Source organism: Melozone crissalis, unplaced genomic scaffold, assembly GCF_028551555.1.
Source record: "Melozone crissalis strain CALT ecotype California unplaced genomic scaffold, PUWL_Pcris_2 ptg000104l_1, whole genome shotgun sequence".
NCBI lineage: Eukaryota > Metazoa > Chordata > Aves > Passeriformes > Passerellidae > Melozone > Melozone crissalis.
In genome coordinates, this window is record NW_026535881.1 from 608,223 (window position 1) to 619,306 (window position 11,084).

The 11,084-nt window shown below is 49.4% G+C and overlaps 1 protein-coding gene across 1 annotated transcript; it reads left to right on the plus strand.

Annotated features, from left to right (window-relative positions):
• Positions 1-9,244: 9,244 nt before the first annotated feature.
• LOC128947407 (olfactory receptor 14J1-like) lies at positions 9,245-10,177 on the plus strand. The gene has a single exon (XM_054291667.1). The coding sequence runs from the start codon at positions 9,245-9,247 to the stop codon at positions 10,175-10,177; it is 933 nt and encodes a 310-aa protein (XP_054147642.1).
• Positions 10,178-11,084: the final 907 nt, after the last annotated feature.

Below are 11,084 nucleotides of genomic sequence, written 5' to 3' on the forward strand. Positions count from 1 at the left end.
CTGCAGATGTGCAGAGTGTTAACCATGCTGTTTTGCAAAATAGAGCTGCTGTAGATTTTTTGCTCTTGGCACAAGGACATGGATGTGAAGAATTTGAGGGAATGTGTTGTAAGAAGAAGGTTTAGGAATTGACGAATGGCTTAAAGGCTTAGGGCTTGGACCATGGCTAAGGAACATTGTGACATATGCTATCGGCTTACTGGGTGTGATCTTAATGTTTTTGCTTATTTTGCCTTGTATTTTTACTTGTATTCAAAACATGGCTAGCCGTATGATAGCAAAAATGCAAACTAATCTCCTTGCTTAAGAAGAAAACGGGGGAAATGTGGAGAAATTTATTAAGAATTGGTTAGCTGAGAAAGGCCATACTGACTTAATGCCGCTGGTTAAGCTTAAAAGGGAGGTCAGCAGTCTCTGATTCAGTGACTGCTGACAGGCAAGAATGCCGGATGGCCTTGCTGCAACATGAGGAAAGGGAGGTGAGATTAGTCCTGAATATCTGCAGAATGTAACAGAAGAATAAGCACAAGAATGTAGAAGTAGGTGTAGTTGCTGATATGTAACTAACCAATCCTGAGCTCAACTTTTGCAATATGTATGAAGCTTATTAAGAACTATATTTAACCCGCCATATTCGATCAATAAATGGGACTTGGATGAACCAACTGGTGTCTGGGTCTCCTTCCTCCGACATTATCTTATCTAAAGTTTTGCATTGCTGTCCACAGGAGGCTCAGAATGCTGGAACAAACACCTCAAAATGGCTCTAAAATGTACGGTTTCAAGGTCTTTTAAAGTTGTCTCATCCAATCAACTCTTAAAACCTGTATTATTTCTACTTATCTACACATAACTCATCCCTTGACTGTCCACATAACGTCTGCATTGTGCTTTCCTTGACCAATCACCCTGTGCCACCAACACTGCAGAAAATGGAGCAGATGAAGAAGACAGGGACTACACCCCAATTCCTCCATCTTGCTGCCTTTCTACACCATACTAAAAACCCCAAAACCTAAATTTCTCACCCAAGGAACATAGCATACTACCCTCTAAACTATGTCACACTTCGGAAAATTCTAATAGTTCTCAAATTCCTGGAAGTCCTCTCCGTGGGCGAAGGTGAAAGGCAGTGTTTCTCTGGGGGTCAGGACCCCTCAGAGCAGACAGAAATATTCCCTGTGCCTTGGATTCCCACACATTTATTCTAAAATCTATTAACCCTTAACATGTGAAGTTACCCAAAAATTTTCCAGGTAAGTAGGATTTGACGGAGAAGAACTAGAGAAGAACAGAAAGACAGAAGATCTGTAAAAAGACACACACATAGGTACCAACAGCTCAGGTTCCAGCATCACTAACAGAGGAACCCAAGGAGAAAGCAGGATCCAGACCCTGGGCCTCGTGCTCTGGCTTTTAACCCCCTGGGCCTTCATGGGCCCACCCCTGGGGTGGGACTGCCAGTTGCTTGTCCAATCAGAGCCAGGGTAGCACCTGCTGCTAGTGTGTGATTGATTGACAGCTGGGCCAATCAGAGCTGGGTTGACATCACCCCCTGCTGTGTGATTGACAGCTCTGCCAGGCCAGGGCTGGGGGCAGGGCTCTGTCCCACCACAAACCAAGGCCTGACCCAGCCCTGGCCCCACACACGCATTCCGAGCATCCCAAGGTGTCTCGGGACATTGATCTCATCCAGCCTCTGACAGTGACCACGATGACACTACGGAACCTCATGGAACCATGGGTTAGTTGTGACAATGGAGGTCCAAGGAAATGATGGTGAGACTGTGGAATCCAGGCATCAGGGAATCAAGGAGACCATTGTGCAGCTCAGGGGGCCGATGGAAGCAAGGATCAGTGATCGAACTGTGGTTTGATTGTGATTGATTTAAAATAGAAACAAGGAGCCATTGTTTCACAGCGGGGCTGCATGGGGCCAATGGACCCTTGTGACTCTGTTGGGGCTCATGAAACCAAGAAGCCATTGTGACATTGCCAGACCTCATGGAATCAAGGACACCATTGTGACAGTGTTAGGATCCATGAAGTCAAGGGAACATGGAACATGTCTGCCTGGTTTGGACTCATGGGTGCTGTCTGACAGGTCCCACTGAATTTGACATGGCAAGGGCCACTTCCCATCTGACCATGAAGCACTGGGGCTCTGTGGTTTTATTCCTATGGGAAAGAACTGTCTTTCTTGTCTATGCACCCATGGCCAAAATTGAGATTCTGCATCTAAAATTCTCTATAAGCAAGGGTTACTCCCAGACAAAATCTGCCCGTACAGTCAAGACTGGCTAGACTTGGCCTCTGGTGACTGCCTCTCATCTGCCCCTGCACCACTGGGGCTCACTTGTTTCCTTCCTATGGAGACCATTGTGACACTGCGGAGCATTGTGGAACCAATGGGCCATGGTGACACTGCAGGCCCTTGTGGAATCTGTTACACTGTAGGAACTTGTGGGACCAAGGGGAACATGTTGACCCTGCAGGGTACCATGGATCCAAGGGGCCACTGTGACACTGTGGGGCCTTGTGGAACCAAAGATATCTTTGTGGCTCTGTTGAGCCACATGGTCCCAAGGGGCCAGTGTGAAGCAGCAGGGCTTTGTGGAACCAAGAGGCCATTGCTGCATTTCAGGGCCTTGTGGAGCTAAAGGTCCATTGTGATCCTGCGAGGCACTGTGGATCCATGGGGAGCATTGTGCCATTGCAAGGCCTCATGGAATCATGGAGACCCTTGTGACACTGTGGGGCCTCATGGAGGGAAGGGCCTTTGTGACACTATGGGAAGTTGTGGAAACTTTGCGGGGGGCCATTGAACACAGCAAGGCTTCATGGAACCAATAGACCATTGTGACACTGTGGAGCTTTGTGGAACCATGGGGACCATTAAGATCCTTAAGGACTTGTGTAATCAAGGGGCCATTATGACACCTGAGGGCATCATGGAAGCAGAGAACCACTGTGGCACTGCAAACCCTCATGGAAGCAAGAGAACCATTGTGACACTGCAGGGCCCTGTGGCACCAAGGGAACATGAAATAGGTGTGGCTGCCTTGGCCTCCCAGGCATCACCTGACAGGTCTGGCTGACCTGGGAATGTGGAAGGCTGCTCCCATCTGCCCCTGAAACACTGGGGCTCTGGGCTTTTCTTTTTATGGAAAAGAACTGTCCATTTTTTCCAGGCATCCATGGCCAAAATTAGGATTCCACCTCCAAATTTTTGTGTATTAAAGGATTGCTCCCAGACAAAATTTACCAGGACAGACAAGTCGGGCTGGTCTTTGACTCCTGAGGGACAGCATTCACTTATACTCCAAACACTGGAAAGGGCTCCGCGCTTTTCTTTTTATGGAAAAAACTCCCATCCCTCTTCTCCAGGCACAAATGTCTGAAACTGGGACTCCACATTCAGAATTTCAAATATCCATGAGTTGCTCCAAGCAAACCTGCCAGAACAGACAGGTCAGGCTTGCCTTGGCCTCTGGTGGTTGCCATTCATCAGCTTCTGAAACATGGGGCTAAGTGGTTTCCTTCCTATGGACACCAATGTGACATTTGGGAGCCTTGTGAAACCTTCATTTGGCCATTGTGACACTACAGAGCACCATGGATCCAAGGGACTATTGTGACACTGTGGAGCCTTGTGGAAACATTGCAGATCATTGTGGCTCTGTTGGGCCCAAGGGACCAGAGCAAAGCAGCGGTGTGGAAGTTAGCCCAGCTGTAACTCAGAGTCAGATGGATTTTATCCCAAAGAACTGGGCATGAGTTTCAAGCCCTGGGAATCATTCATTTAACTTAGGGTAAGTTTGAGAGTTCCCCCATAAGCCTTTAGTGTTGTTATGCTAAGTAGTCCAAGTTCTTCTCCTCCAGTGGTTACTTGTTTCCCCTACAGGATTATTGTTCTAGAGTGTTCTACCCTCAAGTGTATATATTGTTGCTTTGCCTTTTTCTCAGGTCTTTGAATCCCATCCCTCGTCCTGTGCTTGACTTCTCCATGTTTGTTGTTTTTCACCCTATTACTAAAGTTCTTTTTGGGCAACTCCATTGATCCTGCTTGTTGTAGCATTGGTGGGTAGGACGGTTGGGACGGACGGAGGTGAGAGATCTCTGAGGCCAGGTCTTTCAACTTGTGGTTTATTGCAAAGGGTGTGGGTGCAGGGGCCTTGTTTGGAGCTGCCAGCCACAGCTCGGAGCAGGCCCGAAAGAGGAGCTTGAAAGAGGCACCCAAAATGGATGCCCAAAAGAGGAGGGGAGTCCCCGTTACAATACAATAAATCTTCTGTGCTGCATATTCTAATTTTCAGTAACTAATCTAGTGCAAGATACAAATCTTATAGCATTTACATACAGCCTATAAGAATCATTACATTACCATACTGTGTTACATTTTAAACCCTAAAAACTACTCTTTGGACCCCTTCTGCCAAGCTAGTAGGGTCTGCTCTGACCCTTGGACCTGTCTGCAAGCAGAGGGAGTTGTTTCATCAAAAGGGGATTACCTTCAGCAGGCCATACCATTGTTTTCCAGTTGTTCAGTAACTAAGGCTTGGTATCTCAAAGCTTGCTTTCATTTCAATCTGACAGTTTCCATATTTTCAAAGTCTTTTGCCAGGCAATCATATTTATAAGGCTTTTCTGTTTCATCTTCCTTTGCATCTGCTCCTTTTCATTTTCACCACGCTTGCCCTGAAGTTGGGGAACCAGAAAGGTTTGTCACAGCCACCCTCATGGAGACATTTGGCACCCAAACAGGGACCATGACATTCAGTCATGTCAGCTGGGGTTAGCTGATGGATAGGCCAGTGCTCCCCAGGATTTTGGATTGTGCCAGGCTGGCAGATTCATCATTTCTTTGAGGGACCTTGGCCAGTGTGCTGGTTTAGGGCAAATTTGTTAAAGAGTCTGCAAAGGAGGGCCCTCCTCCAGAAAGGAAAACCCACATGGCCCCTCCCCCCAACCGGTTCAGGAAAAAATTCCTTGGAGAGAGGTGGAAAAAACCTGTTTATTTGACACGCACAGCACCCCCCAGCACACAAAATGAACAATACCAGATGACACCGCTCTGAGAAAGATGACAAAATCAGAAAGTCTCTTTTGGGGGTGGTCGCTCTGTTCTCAGTCCCTCCGGCGCTGGGGCAGCTGCTGCAGCCAAACCTTCGGTGTTCCTGGGTCCCAGTCTGGAGCAGGTTCCAGATGGTCACAGGAACAGGAGAGGAGAAACAGTCCGGGAAGGAATTTGGACTGTTTAGCTAAACTAGCTAATAAGCAGAAGCAAAAGCGAGAGCAAAAGCAAGAGCAGAAAAGCAAGCAAGCAAAGCAGCAAGCTGAAAGCAAGAAGTGAAAAACAGCCCTATGTACTGCTCATTTCTGTGTCCCTGATAAGGGAACCCCAAACAAAACTTCCACTCTTCAGAGTCGGTCTTAAAGGCATAGAACAGATAAATGGGGATACAAGCATCATAACGTCACCCCAGGACAGCCAGGATCCACAAGGGAAAATGACAGTTTCACCTGCATAGGATTGCAGGTGGGTTTGGGGACACACAGGACAATTATTGCCCATTTTGTCACTGTCTTTTTACAATACACACCGATGTCCCATAACTGATTTAGGGTGTTCCAGTGGCTGTTCTACGTAAGGCAGAGAAAGAGAAAAATGGGCAGCCGGATGTCCAAAGTAGAAAGGTGTGTATATCAATGCTTTAAGTTAATTTTCACAGATCATGACCAAATATCTTCAAAGAACAAGTTAAAATCAATCCTGAGGCGGATCATTAAAAATTCTCCAGATGCCCCTGAGCCTGACCATCCTCCCTCCATCTTGGCTCCTCCACTTCCTGCTACCAAAACTTTCTCTTCCGCCCTGAATGAACCTCCAGACTCCACCCCCACAACTGTGGGTCATGCCTCACTGTCAGTCATTCCACCTTCACCCTGGGCCATGCCTCCAGAACTCCACCCCAGAAGTCCGCCATCCTAAATCAAGGCCCTTCCTTCCAACACCTGACAAAATGGCAGTGCTCTTTGCCTCCCCCTCTGGCGACAATATAACCCCATGATCAAAGATACTAAACCCAACAGTCACAGTGTTTCTAATCCAAATGTTTCTGCTTCAAGTTGCTCTTCATCCCCAGAAGACAGTTTGGATTCCCCAGAGCCACCTCACCCCTCAGCCCCAGAAGATCCCCAGGAAAGGATCCGGAAAGAAGCAGTTAAGGAAGGAGACTGGCAAACAGTCTCAACAACTCCTCGTTGCCCCCGTATGTTATGAAAGAAGGGGGCAGAATCCCAGGTATCAGCCATTGGCTTGCAAGGAAATCAAGGATCTGTGTAGGGCAGCTAAAGACCATAGGAGGGACTTACCTTGATTTAATGGCCTAATGAGGGCCATGTTTACAGCACATATGTTAACCCCCTGTGATTTAAAATATAACATGACCATGTTGTTGTCACCTACAGAACACACCCTGTGGGAAAGGGGGATGGAAGTGTTTACTAAATCAATTAATAGCAGACTATGCTAATAATGAGGCAAGGGTGGAATTGACAATCAACCATCTAGCTGGAGAAGGACAATACAGCCTACCAGATGATCAAACAGCAGGTATCCTCAGAGAAGTATTGGATGATATCAAAGAGATGGCTTTGAAAGCTTTAATCCAGGTATCGGATGGTAGCACCCCCAGTTTGGACTACCTTGGGTGGCTGCAGCTAAAGCTTTAGGACAATTGGACCATCTTGGGTTCCTTACATAACTAAGTAAACCAATGCTATGTCCCTCACATTGAGTGGCCTGCTTTTAGATATAGAGACCATCAGACATGCCACCGTGCAGAACAGTGATAGAGTTTTTACTCTGGGCACATGAGCATGGCTGTGTAGACTCTGAGGGATGTATTGTATGAACCTCTTCAGCCACAGCGAGTCAGTCCACAAGAGCATTCAGGTACTGAAGGAAGGGTTCAAGAATCTTCAAGTGGAAAACAAAGACTGGGTCAATAAACTCTTCCAATGCAAGGGACTAAAGGGTTGGATGATATCTAGCTAAAACAGGGCTATTAATTATCTTAGTTGTTGTTGTATTGTTAATTGTCCCATGTTTGTTTGGATCCTTCTAGAAAATCTTACAAAATTCTTTCAGTTCCATCTTTGTTGTAAAACAGAAAGGAGGAAGATACTCAACACAGGATCATCATGGACTCCCGGGAGGAGAGAATTGGAGGCCAGGATAGCACAAAAACCTCTCAGAGACTCAGTATGGGAAGGAAACACCTCTATAAGTACCTAAAAGTATTCTTAAATCCATAAAGTACCTTAAAAACCTTGAGTATCTCAAGGCATTAATGGGCCCAACTGAGTGTCAGGACAAAGCTCTCAAGGGACTCATTAAAGGAGATGACTGGGGCTGTGATTGCACAAACCTCTTACAGAGTCCATCAAAAGGGAAACACCAAGTAGCTTAAAATAACTGAAGTACCTTGAAGTAGTAATGAGCCCCACTGAGTGTTGTTATTGACAAAGCCTCTCAAGGGACTAATTAAAGCAGATAATTGGAGGCCATGATTACAAAAACTCTCAGAAATTCAAGGCAAAAGCCAAACCCAAAGTCCTTTGAAAAACCTGCAATCCCTGCAGGGAGCATAAAGGAGCCCCCAGGGCCATTCCTGAGCAAGGCTCCGCAGGGACTCCTTCCAGCAGATCCTTGAGGCCATAGGGATGTGGGCTAGGGGGGGATGCTGAGGGCAGGACAAGGGGCTGACAGTGCCCAACCTGGCTGGGGCTGTGCCAGGAGGCCCCAGTGCCTCAGGACAAGGTGTCTCCTCACAGCCCTTGGTGGCACAGACCCTGCTGTGCCCCAGCTGTCTCTTTGTCCGCAGCTGCCATCAGTGCCTCCAGTTTTCTGCTCTGCCGGGGGCCTGGGGACACTTTCTCAGTTGTGTCCCTCAGTGGGACCCATTAAAAGTCCAAGAAAGTTTGGAGTTGGATTCTGATTTGGAGTTCTGAAGAGGTTTCTTCAGGTCCTTCTCAGTTACTGATGTTCAGGGCCTGAGCACAAAGCCCAAGAGGCTCATTAAAGTCATTGTGCTGTGTCTGTGCTGCTGAGTTGGGCTGGGCTCCTGGCACAGAGGCAGCTCCTGGTAACCAAGAAGAGCTTCAAAAGCACATTTCTCTTGATGAGCAGCTCTTCTGCCAGCCCAGCAGGGCTAGGGCACTGCCTGCAGCCAGCCCGGGCACAGCACAGAGGCACAGAGAGCTTCAATCAGTCAGGGCTGGGAAGGGGCTGAGAAGTGCCTGGGGCAGAATCACTGCCAGCCCTTGGCACAGGAACCTCTGGCTGCAGGACAATGCAGCTGCAGCTCCTGGAGCCATGTCCTAAAGCTGGAACATCCCAATGCCTACAGACCCTGTGAGTACATTCTCTGATTGTGTCTTGTGCAGAGCAGCCAGGGGTGCCCAGGGCTGTCCTGCAGAGCAGGGTCCTGCAGCCCAGGGCGCTGTGCTGGGGCAGGGACTCTGCTGCCTGCCAGGGACAGCTCTCAGCCAGCCCTGGCAGCTGCTGCCAGCACTGAGGAACAAGATCTGGGTGGGAGGAGACAGCTGCTAATGCTTGGAAGTGTTCTCCTTGTGTGGTGGGGACGTTGCATTGTTCAGGGCTGCTTCTAGGGTAACATTTAACAGTAGAACATTTCCAAGTAGCTTATACATGGAGCATAGTGAGACAGCGGCTGCATAAAAAGAGAAAATCCTGCTTTTTTGCTCTACTGCTCTGGTTTGCCAAAATTGGATTTTGGCCACAGATATTCATCTCTCCGTTAATGTTGAGGGAAAAAAAATTCTCTCAGATCTCAATAAACCAGGCAGTGAGAGAAATCAGCACAGGGCCCATTACAGGCAGCAACAGTGTCACTTTTCCAGACTCCTCAGGGTTGCTCTGATGGTGCCATCAGAGCCTGCAGAGCCAGAGAGGCCCCTGGGCAGTGCCAGAGGTGGGAGGGGTCTGCAGGGCAGAGCTGAGCCCCCAGGGCTGGGCTTGGCTCTGGCAGCACTGTCAGGGCCCAGCCCTTGGCACAGGGAAGCAGCTGCTGGCAGGGACAGCTCCAGGCAGCAGAGCCCTGGGCAGGCAATGGGGAGAAAGTGCCCCTCAGTCTGTGCTAAGATATTTAAAGTCATTTCCAAACACAACTATTGCACGATTACTTTTTTTACAGATCTCAATGCCAAGACATTGCAAATGTGCAACAGCAGCTCCATCAGGCACTTCCTCCTGCTGGCATTGGCAGACACGCGGCAGCTGCAGCTCCTGCACTTCTGCCTCTTGCTGGGCATCTCCCTGGCTGCCCTCCTGGGCAATGGCCTCATCATCAGCGCCGTAGCCTGCGGCCACCACCTGCACACGCCCATGTTCTTCTTCCTGCTCAACCTGGCCCTCAGCGACCTGGGCTCCATCTGCACCACTGTCCCCAAAGCCATGCACAATTCCCTCTGGGACACCAGGGACATCTCCTACACAGAATGTGCTACACAGGTCTTTTTTTTTGTTTTCTGTTCAGCAACAGATTTTTATCTCCTGACCATCATGTGCTACGACCGCTACATGTCCATCTGCAAACCCCTGCACTACGGGACCCTCCTGGGCAGCAGAGCTTGTGCCAGCATGGCAGCAGCTGCCTGGGCCAGTGGCTTTCTCAATGCTTTCATGCACACGGCCAATACATTTTCCCTGCCCCTGTGCCATGGCAATGCCCTGGACCAGTTCTTCTGTGAAATCCCACAGATCCTCAAGCTCACCTGTTCGCACTCAATTCTCAGGGAATTTGGGCTAATTGTGTTTTCCATCTCTTTAGCATTTGGCTGTTTTGTGTTCATGGTTTTCTCCTATGTGCAGATTTTCAGGGCTGTGCTGAGGATCCCCTCAGAGCAGGGACGGCACAAAGCCTTTTCCACCTGCCTCCCTCACCTGGCCGTGGTCTCCCTATTCCTCAGCACTGCAGCAATTGCTCACTTGAAGCCCCCCTCCATGTCCTCCCCATCCCTGGATCTGGCACTGTCAGTTCTGTACTCGGTGGTGCCTCCAGCCCTGAACCCCCTCATCTACAGCCTGAGGAACCAGGAGCTCAAGACTGCAGTCTGGAGACTGATGACTGGATACTTTCAGAAACATTAAACTGCTGGCCAATTTCTGCAAATCATTTGAAATAAAAATATTCTTTAATACTTCTGATTGGTTTGGCTGTGGTGGTATTTTTTCCTTCATTTTAAGTATTAATATTGTCTATAAAATTGTCACTGTTTGCACTGATTCTTCTTTTGTTTCTCTCCACATTCCCTGTGGCCACAGACTGTGTAAATGAGGGGCTGCACCCTCAGTGCTTTAAATGAACTAAGGGATCTCCCAGCAGAGTTTTCTGCAGAGATGCCCTTTTGTTGCCTTCTCTGGAGCTGCAGCAGCAATGTCTATGTGCAGAGCTGGGGGCAGATCAGTGCTGGCCCAGCAGCTGTGCCCAGCAGCAGCAGCACTTGGTGTTGCCAGTGCTGCTGCTGTGGCCCTGCCCCACTGCCCTGGTGGCCCTGGTGTTGCTGTAGGGCATGAGTGCTCTCAGGGCCAGGCACAGTCTTGGGGGTGGCAGTGCCAGGGCTGCAGCCAGGACATGCCATGGGCACTGCTAGGGCAGTGCTGACGCCTCAGGCCAGGGCCTGGGGGCTCCAGGCTCCTTGCCCAGGCTCTCTCAAGAACACACCCAGGCCAATGCTCAGCATGGAAAACCCTCATGAGCAGCTCCAGGCCAGCCGTGGGCAGGCTGGGAGCAAACAGCAAACAGCATGGATGGTGCTCTGCTAGGGCCATGGAGCAGAAGGGAAGGAGCAGCAGAGCAGGGGCTGATACACCCCAGTGCGCTGCACAGCCCAGGGCAGCGTCCCAGAGCATCCTCATGGAGCTGCCAACAACATCCCTCCTCTGCAGCCCTGGCCTCTCCCCAGCTCACACAGGTGCCCCATCCTTGCAGGCACAGACATGGCAGCACTGGCTCAGCAGCCCCTGTTTGCATTGCACACAGCAGGGGGAGCACCCC

Bases quoted from the DNA above. Each gene is read 5' to 3' on its own strand.
- LOC128947407 (XM_054291667.1), top strand. From the start codon at position 9,245: ATGTGCAACAGCAGCTCCATCAGGCACTTCCTCCTGCTGGCATTGGCA.